Source organism: Phoenix dactylifera, unplaced genomic scaffold (genome assembly GCF_009389715.1).
Source record: "Phoenix dactylifera cultivar Barhee BC4 unplaced genomic scaffold, palm_55x_up_171113_PBpolish2nd_filt_p 000423F, whole genome shotgun sequence".
NCBI classification, from domain to species: Eukaryota; Viridiplantae; Streptophyta; class Magnoliopsida; order Arecales; family Arecaceae; genus Phoenix; species Phoenix dactylifera.
This window is the reverse complement of record NW_024067860.1, coordinates 183,253-201,730: the sequence shown is the minus strand read 5'-3', so window position 1 is coordinate 201,730 and position 18,478 is coordinate 183,253. Positions and strand designations below refer to the sequence as shown.

The window sequence follows — 18,478 nt, the reverse complement described above, 5'->3', positions numbered from 1 at the left end:
AAATGTGATTATGAATCATGAGTAATCAATTCGATTGATAATCAGTTGAAGAAGGAACACTAGGAATTGATTAATTGGACTTAAACACGAATCCTACTTGGAGTAGGATTTCTGGAGTCCTAATTGGATTAGGACTGGAAATCCTACTTAGATTAGGACTGGGAGTCCTACTTGGAATAGGATTCCTACAATCCTAATTGAATTAGGATTTTTGAATTCAACTTGGATTCCTACTTAGAGTAGAATTCCTAGAAGTCCTAATTAGATTAGAACTTCGGATTCAAATAAGTGTCCTAATTGGATTAGGACTAAAATTAAATAAGTTCTAATTGGATTAGGATTTCTTAAGTCCTAATTAATTATTAATCTAATGAATTAAGATGACTCCTAATTGGATTAGGATTGAAGAGTTCAATTGAGTCATAATTAATTTGAGTTCTAATTGGATTAGGACTTACATGGATTAAACCCAAAATTGGTTCATCCTTAGACTAAGCTTAATTAGATTAGGACTTAGCCACAAGGAGCCACCCTAATCCTCCTTAGAGGAGGACTAGGGCTAACCAAGAGGAGGGGCGTACGCCCCCTCCGCCTTTTCTTCCTTGGTGCGGCAAGACAAGAGGGGCCGGCGCCCCTCTTGGAAAATTGTTTGGAGCTCCTAAAAAGTAGGAGCTCCACATGCTATTTAAAAGGATCAAAGGGGCAGTACCTAGGGCAATTCTTCCTCTCCTCTCCCTTGTGTCGTGGCCCCTTCCTCCTCTTGGTTTCAGCCGCAAGCAAGGAGAAAGCAAAGAAGGTCTTGGCAGCCTCCTACCTCTTCCTTCATCCAACGCAGGGAAAAGAAAAGGGCTGCAAGGTGCTTTGATTCTTCTTCAAGTTTCATCCTTTTTCTACTTCGTGTGGATACCCGCAGAGGCCGGACGCGTGTGCGGCTTCAAGCGAACCTTCATCCTAAACCACGAACTTTAGTTTTCGGTGATCATCTATCCGCACAAGGTAAAGATCTAATCTTCCTAATGGTTTAAAAGTTTTTTAATCCTAATCTATCTACGAACGGTTTTTGAAAAATATTTATGAGATGAACGTCGATCCCGTGCATGCCACTTCCGCTGCCATCTGAATTTTTTTAATTTTCTGCGGCATGGGCGAATTCCCAACACTACATGATTTGCATCTTATATAAAAGTTCAAAACTTGTAGTTTGCCGATAACTAAGCCAAAAACTGATATCATAATATTATTTTTTTTTAAAAATAAATATCACTTATTTATGCAAAGCCTTCTTTTATTTTTCAATTTATTTCTAACTACTAAAACGATTAGTACTTCATTGTTGTTATAGCTACATTTTACTTTTTTGTAATAATTATTTTATATTGCAATACTTCAATATTAATTTACTTTATTTCTTCCTACATCATGGGGGTATTTTACTAGTAACATTTTTTTATTTTACTAGTAATTATTTTATTGTTGTTATAGCTACATTTTTTTTATTGAAGTCACCGCATCTAATTAAATGATTTTTCTTGTGTTGAAAAAGAATCGCCTTTTCGCCCAATCTACATGGAGTGGCGAACTGCAACCGATTGCATGTGCGTCGCGCACGCGGCACGCTTCTAATTAAAGACTTTTATTTGGACAAGCCCAGATAATTCAAACCCCGCAACGGCTATTTGTCGGAGCGGAACTGGTTGCACCAGCGAACAACGTAACACTAATGAAATACATCTATGTGCCAGCCGTTACATTCAGCCTGAGGGGCCGATTACGCGCTTCTAAGAACTCAGAAACGATTCTGGCGGAGCACCGGAGCAGGCGCTTCCCACTTTTCCGCTTATTTGAATTCGAGCCTCTCCCTGCCCCCTTCATCTCATCCAACTTTCCGCTCCCATTTCTCTCCTCCTCACTCGCTTCCTCGAACGACCAAATGGAAGCCCTACGAATTCTGAAGCCCTCATCGAGAGCGATCACTTCCCTTCTGCCCACATCGCCATCCTCCGCCGGACGGAAGGCGAATTTCGGTCGTCATGCTGCCAGATCCGGCCGGGAGAACAACCCACCGGTGCATCCCAACGTCCAGATCGACCGTCCGACCTCGCCGTCGGTTCCCAATAAGTCTCTTTCCCAGGTGGATCGCTCCCTCTCAAAAGAGAGCCGTAGATCGGACGCTTCAGCTGTCGGATCTTTTGATCCTTCGGTCAAGGTCCCCTCTGCTGATACCCTAGTTTCTTGTTTATGTGTGAATTAGTAGTGATATTTGTGGAATTTCTCTTGTAAATAAAGGAATATAAGTGTCTTTTTTAAGAACCCTAATTAAAAATGGTTTTGGCTCCGGGAATTTAAGGTACTTTCCAAATTGATCTTTAGTTTCAATTTTGAATTTGATCAAAATTTCATCGAAGCTTGGATCGTGCAAATAGAAATTGGTCAAATTTCCATTAGATCTCCGTTTCCCCCCTTGAGAGATTTGACTTGTTGGGCTAATACCAGCAGTTTCTAGGTGGAGAAATTTTGTTATACTAAGTTTGAGTCCGGCAATTTTGATGTTACGATTTACACTTGCTCTTTAAATTGGATTTTGATATATCTTTTCATTCTTTTGTAGGTTGTTGTGAGAGTGAGGCCGGAAAATGAACAAGAGGACAGTCAGGTGGTGCGGAACATCTCCTCCGATTCCTTATCAGTTGGAGACCGTATGTTTACGTTCGATTCTGTTCTTGGTCCACATTCCACGCAGGTATGAACACCTTCCATCTCCGGGAAGGTGGAGTATAATATAAATCTAGATTCCGAAGAACCTGAGTTGATCTGTTGTTGATATATTAAATCACTTTTGCTCAGGAAGATGTATTCAAGTTGGTTGGTGTTCCTTTGGTAAACAATTCTTTGACTGGTTTCAACACTTCAATAGTATCTTATGGACAGGTAGTATATTTATAGCAAGCAGGTTTAGGATTGTGTCTCTTTGTCTTTCGCAACAATTCTATGTGATCTAGAGCTCAGAAATTTTTATATCTTATTAAATGTGAAATCTCGACAGACTGGAAGTGGAAAAACCTACACAATGTGGGGTCCACCGAGTGCCATGGTTGATGGCCATTCCACCAATAGCTCCTTGGGCATAGCGCCTCGTATCTTCCATATGCTGTTCTCAGAGATTGAAAGGGTGGGTCTCCATGTTTTCTATAGACTATTCTATAATTTGGTAGAGCTCACTGTCACTTCACCTTCGTTGCATGTGACAATTCAGCTTGATTTAAATATAAATTTTCATTTCTGTGATGACTGATCATTATATTTTCGTATATTATCATACAGAATCAAGAGAATTCAGAAGGAAAACAAATAAATTATCAATGTCGGTGTTCATTTCTCGAGGTGAGTTATTTGCTTTTGAACAAAGTGAGCTACTCTGCTTCATGTATATGAGTTGTTAATCCCATTATTTTTGAGGTTCTGTTTTATAGGTATATAATGATCAGATAAATGACTTACTCGATCCAACACTGAGAAACCTTCAGGTAGATGGGTTTTAATGCTTCATGTTGGTGTTTTAGTATTTGCTACTTGTAAGTCATTTTATATAGTGGGTGATCATTATATCAATATGGATGAACTTCATCGATGGCAGAAAAGAGATGATGCTAAAAATGGTTTCCATGTGGAGAATCTTACTGATGACTATGTGACCACAGTTGAGGATGTTACTCAGATTATAGTCAAGGTATTTTTCTGGTATATTTTTCTTGTGAGTCCTTTCTATTATTATAGGATTAAGACTACATGAAACGTAATCTTTTAGCTGTCGTTAAGATGGTTGATATGCTACAAGTTGACCTTTTAAGCTGACACTTGGTAGTTAAGGAGGTGTTTTTTGAGCCCACAAAGAAATATGAAATATTTCTCCCTAAACCCTAAACCCTAAACCCTAAACCTAAACCCTAAAACCCTAAACCCTAAACCCTAAACCCTAAACCTTAACTCCTGAACCCTGAACCCAAAACCCTAAACCCTAAACCCTACCTTGCAAGCAATTAATTCATATGCTTTAATATTTATTTATTTATTTTACTTTCCTCGGAGGCACGATGAGTTTCTTTGGACTTCAATACATCTCATTAATTTCTTTACCATAATAGTACTACATGCATATATTCATATGCATACAAAGGTAGTACGTACATATGTAAGTAAACGTTACATACATACATGCATTTTATATTCGGGCATGTGCATTACATGTTGTTTTTGGCTTTAAACTCAGTAGCAGGAAATTTCTATCTAGGGTAAAGATCAGAGAGAATCCAGAGACATGAGAGATAAAGGCAGGTAGATGGTGTTTTTTGTTGAGTGTGTGTATATGCCTGAGAGAGGTGAAGAGATGGATGGGATTGGTGGTTTGAGAGAGAACATGGTCAAGAGAGGCATAAAAAGATGGGAACAAAAGAAAATCTATTCATCTTCATATATTCCCATTACATGCCACTATAATATCCAATATGTACAATAAAGTTGTCAAAGCCCAGTATTTTTTGGAAATCAAAAATTGAAAGGTGGAGCTTTTAAATTCTTAATTTTTAATGTAGTGTACATATTTGTAAATATGCCAGTGTCTCTGCATGCATATTATTAATGTACCACATGAGCCTTTTTATCGATGGATCTTTCTTTTGGAACTTTGCCATGCCTAAAACTCATGACAGTGCCAGTAATCGTAGAATAGTTGGCATGTTTTCATTTCCAGTATTCTTGCATGATATGACATCAGAAATATAATTTTTTGTCATCATTGGTATGTGAGCCATAATTGATTAACCTGATTCTTTGAACTTCAAAGCCAAAAGTAGCATTGTTTATCATCAATAAACTCATGATAATACATCATCTATTATGCAAACATTGGAAGATTACTTTGTCAATATGTGTTGTTCATGCAGTTCTGTAAAAAAAATCAAAATTTTATATCTGTCCCTTATCTGAATTATTTCTGCTGTAGCTTGAGTTTATCCTGTCATATTATGAACATATATCTCATTTCTTTAGCTTGTCTTATATACCAGTTTTCCCCCTAGTGCCATCTAGATATCAATGAAAAAAGAAAAACATTGATTTGTATTATGTACTATTTTGTAGCTTGGAATTTCATTTTTTTTTTGCAGTTTGCATGCTCTGTTATTGGAATTATCTCCCTTTTCTAAAATTTTCTTTATGCTACAGGGGCTCTCAAACAGAAAACTTGGTGCGACAGCTATAAACTCTAAGAGTTCGCGTTCTCATATAATATTTACTTGCATTATTGAGTCCTGGTATAAGGTATTTTTTTTTTAAATTATTGGAGTTGAATTGATTTTTTTTATGCCTAAGAATGACCATCAAAGTAATTTCTGGTTATGATGACACTGAAGATGATATCAATTTTCCTAAAATGTATTTTTCTTTGAATTTGGGTATGTTTTTCTTTCATTTGATCTCTCTAGAAGAGATTATCTGGAATACATGTCACCTCTGCTTGGTTGTAAATATTATAGAGCATTGTACTTGTGTTTCAGGGATCATCATCAAATTGCTTTAGTAGTTCAAGGACTAGCAGGATCAGCCTTGTTGATCTTGCAGGATTGGATAGGGATGAACTTGAAGGTGTTGGCAAACATCGTATAGGTGAAGGAAGACATGTTAAACGGTCTCTTTCAAGGCTAGGGTAAGATTCTCTTGCTGTCATAACGGTTAAGCTGGTAACTAAGAATGCTGGAGAAGAAAACAATTACTTAGCTTTCTTCTTTTGCTTCATGCTTATTAATAGTATTGCACACTGAATTTTTATCAATTTCCAGCTGATGAAATAATCTTCACAGATTGATAAGTATGCCAATTGGAAACAATTTATTTTGAATGAATGCGTTTTAGAGACTTAAGTTCTAGATAAGACCTAGGGACCATAGCTCTTAGAGATACAGTTGACATGGAAATATTACTTGTCTAATTTTTGCCTTGTGTTATGCTAAATATTGGTGAATTGAGTGCAGACTTTTTTCCAAAGCATATTTGTCCCTATTATCTCTTTACTTGAAAGGGGAGAAACATGACAAGTTATCTGAAATAATAAGTCAGGATATAATTGCATTTGCACAAACACAAAAAAATCCTATATGTAACTGACTGAAGAGATTCCAAACATCCATTAAATCCAACCAACCATTAAATATATTCTAATCTTGAATCAACCGCATGTATTAGATGTGCAGGACTATTAAAACCAACATTTGTTGTGCTGATACTGGGTCCCATACCGGTTGTCCGACGGCATGGGTCGGTATGCCTCGTGTCGTGCCATGCCGGCCCTATATCGACACAATAGAGGTAGGAGAGAGAGAAAACAGAATAGAGGAAAAGAGAGAGAGAGAGCAGGGAAGGGAGAGAGAGGAATAGGTAGGAGGCAATGGGTTTGCCGACTTTAACTTAAAATTAGCAAAAATAAAAGAGGCCCCCTTCGGGCTCCTGCTTCGAATGAAACAAGGGACCGAAGGCGGAGCTCTACCTCTGCATCTCTCCGGCCTCCACCAGCCGACCCCGGCCGGCCTCTCTCCTCCTTCCTCTCCCTCTCCCGCTTTCCCCCGCTCTCTCTCTCTCTTTTCCTCTTTTTCCTTCTCCTTCTTCCCCTTTCGGCGACGGGGTCTTGTTTTCGTTGCCGGAACCATCCCGGTCCACCGCCAGTATGGCTCAGGACTCCCCGAACCAGGCGGTTTGGGATGGTTCCGCCGACAATGGTTAAAACCATTCATGTAATCAACAATTCTTTCCTAGTTATAAATTCTCACTGCCAATGACTTATTAGCGGGCACCATTGTTTTTGAGACACATGGTGCGAATGCCACCATCCAGCTTCAAACCTTAAGCTTTTCTAGCAGGAGAAAGTTGCAAATAACCTGAACTAGGTCCTATTGCCTATTAAGGGGCACCTTTTCAGTCTACTAAGGCATCTTTCATTGTAGAAACTACATAAGATAACCTTGGAAAGGATTAAACTACTAAAAGCCTTTGAATCAACTACATGAATCACATGTGCAGGAATATTAAAACCATTAATGTAACCAACAAGCCTTTCCTAGTTATAAATTCTCACTGCACATTTATTTTTTGGGAAACATGTCGTGAAGACCAGCAAACAGATTCAAACCCAGACCTTTTCTAGCAAGAGAAAGATGAAAATAAGCTGAAGTAGGTCCCATCGGCTATTAAGAGGAACCCTTTTAGTGCTTCTAAGGCATCTTTGGTTATCCAAACAATTTATGCATCATCTGAAAAAATTCAAACTACTGAAAGCTTTTGAATTCATCATTTAATAATTTATCTAACATTAAAAATGTTGTTTAGGAAGTTCGAAAAGGCTATATAACATTACCTTTATAACTGATTGTACTCTATGTTTTGTATGTCTTATAGCATCATGGTATATGTTTTGAGATCTACTTGGATTTGTTTTTAATCATTGACATATATAAGATAAACAATCTTCTATGCTATTTAATAACAGTTCTGGTGAGACTGTGAAGGGGGTCAAAGTGTGTTTCAACTGTAAAGTTCGGTAAATACGTTCCTTATTGATAGGCAGCTCATCCTTGTATTATTCCATAGGGAGATTGACAAGTGTAGACACTATAGAGTTTATTTTGCAAAAGCTATATATGTATCGGTTTCCTAAAAAGAGAAGAAAAATCCTGTTATCCTACATATGAAAATCATTTGAAAAATTTAGAATCTGTAATTTAGAAGTTTCTTTAGCCCCATGAAGTTGCAAAGAAAGAAAAAATGTGCCACCTATATAAAAACTGTAAATATTAGTAAAGATATAAAATTTTGTTATCTATTCTTGATAAGTTCACTCACTTTAGAACTTTAAGTTTACTTTTGAACTTTTTTTCTCAGCAAAGCACCTGCAAGGCAATACTTGACAAAAATAATAATTATTGTGAGAAAAGTAAATGAAAGAGATAGCAGGACATAAATCGAGATGACATTTCTCTTGCTCCTTTGTTTGCTTTTATCTTTTCCACATAGTCAAGTTGTAACGATCTAGGACCTCACCCAAAAAAGCTAGCTAGAAGTTATTATTTAGATTCATTGGGTTTGTATAAGTATCTAAGATCTCCCTAGCACACAACCGATGCAGGAATAAATATAAGTCCGAATGGATCTTCACATACTCTTCCAGTTTAAGCTCTGGCATCTTCACCAAGCTAAGGGTCTAAATCCAATGAAATCCAATCAGAGGCACCATGATCGGCTTATAATTAGCCTTAAGAAAGCCTAGGTTTTATTGTACCCTAGCATGGGCTATGGGCTGGGTCCACTTTGATAACATTATAATAATAACTGAAAATCTCGCCCAAAACAACTAGCCAAGAAGGTACTATTTGGTTCCTTGGCCTTGTATAAGTACTTAAGATTTCCACAGTGAACAACCGATGTATGATTAAACACACTTCCGCACTAGTCGTTACACAAGTAGTTTGGGCAAATGAGTAAAATTCACATAGTTGGAGATTTCTTGGAAAAGGAAGGGAAGGAAGGGGAAAATTAAGGCATAGTGGCTCTTGGAAGAACTCAGACCTATTATGAGTTATTTTGGTGGCTTCTAAACAAATTCAAACCTTTCAAGAGTAGTTAATTGGGTCTTAACTATTGGGACATGGTGTTTCTAGTTTTTTCCCATGTAGGTAGGAATTTGTCATTGGGGTGTGAAAAAGATAGATTCTCCATTTCTAGGATATGGTGATGCTCTGGTTTATATCTGGTGGATTGGACTACTTTGGTATTCTCCCAGTTTGGTGCCAACTACCCATGTACTTTGTCTTTGGGCCAGAATATATTGATGCATCATTTCCAATGGCACATCTAACATGTATTGTTTATGAATAAATGTGGAGTTTGTTATTGAAGAATGCTGAGTAAAACTAACCTTTTTCTTTGTTCATCCTCTGTAGTTTTGTTCATTTCCTGATTAAAGGCTTCTCCTATAGGTGCAGTTCATAGTGAATGGATTGAAGTTGGCTAGTTTCTGAAGATTTGGATTTCAATTGGCCAATCACTATTTGGCTATGACTTATAGTTGGAATTCCCTTTTTTCATAAGATAGCTATATATGATATGCTTTGCCAATTAATTTCCTTCTTTTTTTGTTTTCTAGTGAATATTATTATCAATTGTATAATACATTGTTGCATATTAATTATCACATGTCTGCATCATTCCGTATTATGTTGGACTCGGTATGACGTAGTACTTTATTCTGCACTACTCAGCTCGTGTTGCATTAATCCACCACATGGCTCACTTGTTAAATAACACGTGCCACTCTGAAAATCACATATGTGAGCAACATATTTAAATCTTCATTTCGGTTTAATATTTTGAATATAGCACTTAGAACTATGTAATTATTTTAAATTTAGCTTGACTATTGTAACATTTTCTTCTTTTGGATGATCCAGGAAGCTAGTAAACATTCTTGCAGAAGTCGCAAATTCTCGAATGGAACTGAAGATTCCATATGAGGATTCCTGCTTGACACATTTACTGCAGGAGACACTTGGTGGCAATGCGAAAGTTACATTTCTTTGTACCATTTCCCCAGATGACAGGTACTGCATAGGAATATATATATATAAATAATTTATTAGTTTCCAGAAATAATATTTGACTGTGGTAAATGCAGATGCAAGGCTGGCACATTGAGTACGCTAAGATTTGGAGAACGAGCAAAACATATACAAAACAAGGCAGTGATAAATGAAATAACAGAAGATGATGTTAATGGTTTGAGTGACCAGATTCGTCAGTTAAAAGTAAGCTTATTATAGAAGAGTATAAGTGTTGTACAATACTATTTGCTGAATAAAAATAACATTCATTTATGTCTTCTTGGCTACAGGAAGAGCTCATAAGAGCAAAATCATATGAGAGCAACCGTATTGCAGCTACTGGTGGATACTTTAAAGGACATAATGCTCGTGAGAGCTTGAACCTTTTGAGGAAGAGTCTCAATCGTTCTCTGATTCTACCTCGCATTGATATCGATTCAGAAGAAGAAGTGGACGTTCATGAAGTGGATGTAAAAGTACTGTGTCAACAACTGAGCAATCTTTGCTCGTCATCTGAAGATAACTTGGAGGATATCTTGGAAAACAAGAACTCCTTAAATGTTAATCTCTCTGAAGAAGGTCCAAACACTGAACTTGACAATAGTAAAGGCACACTTATGGGTGGCTCTGGCAATCATGAATTTAATATTAGCTTCTGTCCAGCACAAAGTAGACTTGATGAAGTGCATTCTGAAATATGTGAGCCTCCAAAGACCAGTAATGGCAGTTCTGTATCTACTGAGATTCTAGTTTGCCAAGATGTTTCCAGTAGTCCAGGAAATGATCCGCTCCTACGTTCATCTAGAAAGTCCACTCTTTCAGTCGTTCCTGGCCAGCAATTGCCCACGCTCCAAGAGCCGACTCTAAGTTCATCTCCTAAAATCAATAATAACTTGAAGCAAAGCATCATGTCATCAGGGGTTTCAGCTGAAAAGAACAATGCATCCGAGACCTTCAGTAAGAGTGGCCTTATCCGATCTTCCTTGCGGTCGAGCAAAGTCAGCCCAACCGAGTCATTGACTGCCAGCCTTCACCGAGGGTTGCAGATTATAGACTATCATCAGCAGAATTCAGCTGCAAAGAGTTCATTTGCTGGCTTTTCCTTTGAGCACTTGACAACGATTTCATGCCAGCCAGTGGACAAGGTTGACATCAGCAGGCAAACATTGCCTGAGGATGGAGGCACAGCTCCACTTTTCCTGTGTTCAGCCTGCAAGAAGGTGGTAGACGTTAATGGCGTCAAATCAGTTAACTCAGATATGCAGATTGTGCCATTCAATAAAGGAGGCACTACTAAGGTATTGCAGAAACTTGTGCTAGAGGAATGCCAAGAAATTCTGTTTGCTGGAACTCATCATTTTGGCTTGGCTTGTGGCTAATTTGTTTCTCTTGGTGAATCAGGATAATGATAACCATTTTGGCTTGGCTTGTGGCTAATTTGTTTCTATTGGTCAATCAGGATGATGATAAATTTTCTGGAAGCACTGCCAGGAGGGAGATGGGACTCGAAGCTCTTTGTTTGGAGCAGGCAGCTACAATCAAGCATCTGAATTCTCTGGTAATTCCTTTATTTAAGATGCCATCCTTAATCAAGGCCAATAATACTTGTTACTTTGACACAATTATTGCTGAAAAATTATGCAGGTTGATGAGTATACAAAAAAAAAGTCACAAAGCTCAAGTAGTGAACAGAATCAGGTTGCTGTGAGCTTAACGGATGGTGCTATGGCAATTATGGAGCACAAAAATGAAGATCACCTGGTTGGTACCTATACTTCATCTTCTTGCTACCTCTGATTTTTTTTTTTTTATGTTTTTCTGTAACTATTGAATGGTTGCAGCTTTTGAACCACAACTCCAAGAACAACACTGAGGTCTTGAAGCAAAAAAGTCTATTGAAAGAACTCCCGAATGACCTAGATTGTGATAATAAGACTTCTTTTGACATGATCGAGAGAGAAGCACTTCTTATGGAAATTCAAAGCTTAAAAAGCCAGTTGAAGTCCCATAAAGATGTGTCTACCTATGATTCTCTCCTCGAGCAGATTAGAAATGGTGGCACCCCTTTTCCTGACAAAGGAGGGGATGAGCTTGAGAAGGAAAGACAAAGGTGGACAGAGTCAGAGAGCAGGTGGATATCTTTAACTGAAGAGTTGAGGCTTGATCTTGAATCCAACCGTAGGCTTGCAGAGAAGAAAGAAATCGAGCTTAGTCTCGAAAAGAAATGTACGGCAGAGTTGGATGATGCACTTCATAGAGCTGTCCTTGGGCATGCTAGGATTGTTGAACACTATGCCGAGCTGCAGGAGAAGTACAATGATTTGCTTCAGAGGCATAGAAAAGTCATGGAAGGACTAGCAGAGGTGAAGAAGGCAGCTACAAAAGCAGGACGGAAATGTTCTGGTTCTGCTTTTGCTGCAGCTCTTGCTGCAGAGCTCTCCACCGTGAGAATTGATAGAGAAAAGGAGAGGGCATATCTAAAGGAACAAAACAGGAAACTAAGAATTCAGCTCCGGGACACTGCAGAAGCTGTACATGCAGCTGGGGAACTTCTAGTGCGGCTGAGAGAAGCGGAGGAAGCAGCTGCAGTGACTGAGGTTGGTTTAACAATCAATTTGGTTTTTCTGGCTAAATGTCTAGTTCTAAATGCTACACTTCTTTATTGATTGCTTGTGTCACCGGAGTAATGTTTTGATTTTGATATTTGTGCATTGGGAGTTTTAACGACTGATGAAAGACTAATTTACTTCGACTAAGTGTTGTTCTATTTATCAAGTTTAATTTCCTTGATGCAGGAGAAGTATGGGAGAGCCCAGCAGGAGGTGGAGAAGCTGAAGAAGCAGATGGAGAAGATGAAGAGAAAGCATACAATGGAGATGGCTACTATGAAGCATTACCTTGCAGAGAGCCGATTACCAGAATCTGCTTTGGAGCCCTTCTTCCGCCATGAATCTGAAATCGAAGAACACCGACGAGCTCCACAGCCAGATGACGACGAAGCATGGAGAAATGCATTCAGACCTTCATACCTGTAAAGCTCCGACTGCAATTCCCGTGAAGTTGGGATTCCACAGCTCTGTGATTCAGTGCTAAAGATGAGGTTGACCCGGGGATCTGGCTCGGATCCCATTGTTTCCGAGATGTGAGTTTGGCATTGTTCTGTTTGGTATCTTATTGCAGGACGATATGTAGCAGAATTTAGAAAGTTTTCATCATTTCTTAGTTCCTGATGCTTGTATTCCTCTTGTTGTAATAATGAAGAACTCAGGTTAAGCTTTTATAAATTGCAGTGTGATCAGAGCTATAGGTGGATTGGATTGACCTGTTCTTGATTTGGAACTGATCCCTAACTCGGTCCTATCTAATCGAAAGTTATTTGCATCAAACTTGGATTGAAAAGAATAATCTGTACTGGTTGGATTTGGATCGATAAATATCTCAATTGAAGCTGAATCAATCTGAAATGATTCAACACTACTAAAAACATTAACATTTCAAAATCCTCTTGATTTTTTTTTAAAAAATATTATTTTAATAATAAATTCAAATATAGTTAGCCATTACTGTTGATGATAATCCATGTGTGAAATGGGTTGTTGATAATGTCTGTAATCTTTTCATGTTATATTATTCATAAAAATGATATACTTGATAATCACTTTTTACATGTTTATTTTTATTTGTGTTTTGGAACTTTTTTTCATCAGTATGACCGGAAAGACTTAATGGATCGACATAGTGATCTATAAATTTTTCGCGTTCTAACTTGAATGAAAAGAGATTAGGCTTGGGTTCAATTCTCTTGACCCAAATTGAATATAGATTGGATATAGGTTTGCAAATTCTTAGTCGAACACCATAGGGTGGTTAAATGAATGAGTCATTTGTGAACAGCTTGCGTTCAGCTCTAAAATTAGCTGGATACTGGATCAACAAATAAAGGAGCCCAACGTGAACCCGGATATCCTGCTTGAAAAATAAGCAATCTAGCGAGGCTAACTCACTCATGTTTGGCTTGATATAGCTCAAAATACAAGCAAAATTTAAGGTACACGTTACTTGCATTGATAAATTTTATTTCACCTCCTTTAGAACTTAATCTTATGGCTAGGACATCAAAAGTAAATATAAAAATCATTAGATCGGCCACTAGATTATGATCTAATAGCTCACATTTGAAAGAGGAACCCCGGTACTAGTTCCCCTAAAGCTGTTGCCCCTCCAAATTTTCCCTCACTCTATCCCGCGACTGCGGAATCCATCTAATCTTTTGAACCACCTTAAAACTCCATTATGTTCTGCAAGAAGCTTCTTTTCCCTCTTATTCCCCCTCTTGAGCTTTTCAAAGAAGCTTTTTATCCCTCTTATCCAAACTTTTTATCCCTCTCATCCTCCTCTTGAGCCTCTCAATCTTCGATCATCATAAACTCCTCATCTCTGAGATTTGCGGCCCAAAGGTAGAGGTCTTTTATGAAGGTACTGATATGTTGGTGCTAGAGATGACAAATGGGTCTGTTCAAGTCAAATAAGAGTAGGCTTGGATTTCCGTCAAACTAAACATGATTCATTTGTTAAATAGGCCAAAAATCCATCAACACTAAAACTAGCCTCTTTATCAAATTGATAATTTAATTCGACCTGAAGATCCATTTAATAAATATGTCCGATTAGGTTAAATATATTTTAGATGGGCTAAATGGGTTTTAAAAGGTTTAAACAAGTTAAACAGGTCTTAACAACTTGGGTCGTAAGCATGCCGACACAACCCGACTATTAAATGAGTAATGAATCTAAACCCGAGTTTCACCCAAAGTCCATCCATGTATTTACATCCTAGACCCATGAAGCCAAACTTAAACCGGCTTTACTTGGGTTAAATATAGGCCGGGTTGGTAGGTCCAGTCTTAAATTGGCACCTTAGTTAGATGAACTGTTATAGATGCAAGAGAGAGCTAATATGTTGAGAGATCTTTAGGGCCACATAAATTTTATGTAGTACAAGCTAGCCCGAGCTTGTCCTGTTGCTAACCCAGCTTGAGCTCACTCCTTCTAACTCAAGTTGAGCTTGAGCCAACATGTAGTCATTTGAGTTGAGCTTGAGAAAAGCTTAGCACACTTATATGTGGCTCGTTTACACCCCTAGCTTTGCAATGACCTATGATCATTTTTCTCGCTCAAAATAACAAGAGGGGTTTTCTAGTCCCATCTAATTATTAACGTAATAAAGTTTTAAAATAGCATAGGTGGGTGCGGAATCCAGGTTATTGATATTTAACCCTCAAGTAGCTTCACCAATAGAACTAGTTGGCACCTACAAGTGCAATCAAGTATTATTGATCAAGGTTTTTAAAGTGGGTCATCTTGTTGGGCTAGCCAATGCAAGGATGAAAGGAGGATATTGTTTGTCTCCATTAATATGATGAGTTGGAAAAGTATAACAAAGGTTCCAATGTTCCTAGACATCTGAATATTGATAAGTTTAGATACAATCAAAAGTAATAATATTTTTGAACCTTCATTTTTAATAACTAACTATTAAATTTATAATTAAAAAAAAAAAGATGAAAAAAGGTGAACTTAATAGTCGATCATTTGTTTGATGACCATTTTATGTTGCACCTCTACGTAGTTATTTTCCATGTTTTATCCTATACAAAGTCAAACAGGTTCCTCCACATATTTATCCCTATTTTGTCCTCATTTATGAAAAAAGCATCAATTAAACATTAAATGCAGTTTTGACTTGAAGATATTCATCAAATAGAATTAAATATAAAAAGTATTGGTCAATCCAAGGGATGGTTATTGTTTACACGAAGTCAGCTCATGGACTAGTCTAATCATAAACCAACATGATGATGGATGAAAAGAAAAAGAGCGCGATACATGCGCATTTGTAGGTGTGTTGCTTCATGGTTCAATTGGTCCACCAACTTAGCAGTGGACCTAGTCCAACTAAAAATAATACCAACCCAAGGGGTGGACCTCAAATACCTGATATGAAAATCTCAACTCAATTACATTCACCAATTTTGGGAGATCCTAGTTTAAATCAATCAAGATACGGTGCATAATGTATATAAAATCATGTTGCCCAAGATAACAACCCAAGAGAGGGGGAGGGGGGTGAACTAAAATTTTCAAAACTTTTTACAAACTTACATAATGCTTAAGTAAAATTAATTTAAACTTAAGTATACACGGGGAAATAAGTGATCAATAAATGTACAAGATAAAAACAAGCACAAACAACTCAAACATAAATATTTTATAGCAGTTCGAAGCCAAAGTTTCTACATCCAATTCTAAGGCTTTCTTCTTGAAAATTTTACTATAATCTATGAAAAAAGATTATAGTTCTGTTATTTTTTGGGCTCGCAACCAAATTTAGTTATTTTTTTCAAGCAATCAAGTAAAACCAAATTGTTTTGCTGGTGCAGCTAGACCAACTCTAAGTTCTAATACTTTGGAACTCCTTGCTAACTTTCTAGTTTAGCAATACTTGTCGATTTGTCAAGTCAATTGACAGCAATCTAGTTATTTCTCAGGTATGGCTAAACCTTACATGGTAGTTGATTTTTTACAATGTCAACCATACTAAAAATTCTACACGAGATTTTCTAATTTCATGCACAAAAGAAAGTTAAAAATTGAATACAATATAACCTATGCAAAGATTGGATTTATGTTAGTATATCTCAAGTTTGATTTCTCTAAATGTTGGGATCTTGAAGTGAATAGATTTCAACCCTTTTCTATTTTTCTTTCTTATTTGCTCTTAATCTTATGGTGGAACTCAATGATTAGAAGTTGAAGCTCTCTCTATAGATATTTGGAAGCTCTCTTTGAAGTGGGTGATAAGTGTTAAATAATGCATAAATTAACTTTTTACTCATAGCACTTATCATTATTTTTTACGCACATATTTTAAATTTAAACATAAGAAAATGCATTCCCATTTATCATTATATTTTAATAAATTATTAAAAGTAATTCAAGTTTGACTAATTTTATTGATTTAATCCAATCTATGCAGGTCGAAATTAATCTATGCAGGTCGAGTCGAACACATTTGGGATAATTCCTGAATCCAGATCGCATGCACCCCGCGAATTAGATCCTCTCATATTCATCCATTCATCCCAACTCTTCAGCATCACATCTTAGCTATTCACATCCAATTTCTTCACACATTCACCCATCAAAAATAGGTCTTTCCACATGTCCAAACTCCCCAAATTTCTTTATCAGTATGAGGCCATCCCAAGTTCACATGCCCGTATCCCCTGTTCCGAGCATCCTTATCCCACGAATCCAGACTCGCCTCATCCACGACCCACCTCTCCCAGCCGAATCCAAAAAAATAGAACCACCACATATTCCTCTTCTTCCGCTAGCTCCCAGCCTTCCTGTTCTTATCCACGAGCGAGTTCACAGCAGAGATCTTCTCAAACGCCCACGTTTGCTATCATTCCCAAATCTCCTCTGATCACATCCCAGCCAACCAACCCATCCTCTTCCGGTTCGATCCCATGGAATCTCCCAACGTCCAAGTTCATCCTAGCTGCCGCGGATCGGATCAAGCAACATCTCTGTGAACATCCCGAGCTTCACAATGAGTTCCCTTTCTTCTGGATAATCTCCCAGCTCATGCGTTTGTTCCCAACAACCCGAGCTTCACGGATCACCTCCCATCTTCCCCTGCTTCGAGTTGTTCTCTGCTTCCGGATGAGAATGAGCAGTCCGTCTTCCCATCGCGAGCTTCACGACTGCAGATCCAGCAAATCAAGCCAAGCGTCCTCCCGATTGCTTCCAATCTTCTCTTCATCCCGTTCGGATTGGCTCCATCCTTCCACGGATTGATCCCAGCTAACTGCAAGATTCTTTCTAGAATTCCTTCAATCGTGAACATCATCCCCTGTTTCAGCCGTGAAGAACAAAATCCCCAGCAAATTGCAACGAAACAACTGATTCATTCACATCCTCTGCTCCTAAATCATCTCCTCTTCGTCACGAATCAAAGCAACCACATTCCCTTCCACGGATTTCCTCCTAGCATCCTTATCTCCTTTCGCGAACAACCACATTCCGGATTTTCTCAGCCGTTCGTGAGTTCCTCCCAGCCGCTGAGATCCTCTCAATGCCAACGTCTTCCTCCACGTTGAAGCAGCATCGGCTTCTTCCAATCCAGCTGCAGTCGCAACCATTCCGGGATACGATCAATGCCATTCTCCCAGGTCCAGCTACCCAGCCTTGCATGCGCCCCAGACTTCACGGAAAGCAGATCCGAACCAGCCTTCATCTCCGCCACACGTCCGCTCTCATCCCCTGCATCCACGTTAGCAGCATCTACCCTTTCTCTCGTTCACAGATTGATTCCAACCTCCAGAATCCCAGCAACGTATCAACTTCCCGTGATCAGCTCTCGCATGAATCCCGTGTTCTTATCTCCCTTGCTTCGGAACAGCCACAGGAGGTAAAAACAGGGGGGCTGGCAAAGCTATATAAGGAGGGAATTTCTGATCGAAGGGGGATTCCAGGGGAGGCAGGGATCCAGTAACTCATTGATCATTTGGGAAGCTCCACGGAAGCTAGAGAAGGGAGGAGAGAACCAGGGAAGGGAGAAAGGAAAGAAGAGATGGTAGCTCTCGGCGCTGCCACTGTTCAATTCTTCATGGAAGCCTGATCTCTTCACTAGGGCTCGATGCAGCCCTAACAAAGAGACACGGATTTTATATTTTTAATTTTATATTCTTGGAGTTGTATGAACTTATTATTTTTAATGAATATCTTCTTTTATTTCATGTCTAATTTCTATAATTTTAAATATGAAGTTT

At 38.3% G+C, this 18,478-nt stretch overlaps 1 protein-coding gene across 2 annotated transcripts; it reads left to right on the top strand.

The window, feature by feature from the left end:
• Positions 1 to 1,855: 1,855 nt before the first annotated feature.
• LOC103723934 (kinesin-like protein KIN-12C) lies at positions 1,856 to 12,930 on the top strand. Of its 2 annotated transcripts, none has more exons than XM_039118821.1 (16): positions 1,856 to 2,131; positions 2,609 to 2,740; positions 2,845 to 2,928; positions 3,044 to 3,169; positions 3,322 to 3,381; positions 3,471 to 3,524; positions 3,635 to 3,727; positions 5,221 to 5,316; positions 5,553 to 5,701; positions 9,492 to 9,641; positions 9,716 to 9,845; positions 9,932 to 10,939; positions 11,101 to 11,199; positions 11,286 to 11,402; positions 11,483 to 12,238; positions 12,437 to 12,930. In XM_039118821.1, exons 1-16 carry the CDS (start codon positions 1,931 to 1,933, stop codon positions 12,674 to 12,676), a joined length of 3,495 nt encoding a protein of 1,164 aa, XP_038974749.1. In that variant the 5' UTR covers positions 1,856 to 1,930; the 3' UTR covers positions 12,677 to 12,930. The 2 variants fall into 2 exon arrangements, with proteins under 2 accessions (XP_038974749.1, XP_008813251.2); XM_008815029.4 differs by having other exon boundaries at positions 1,856 to 2,206.
• Positions 12,931 to 18,478: the final 5,548 nt, after the last annotated feature.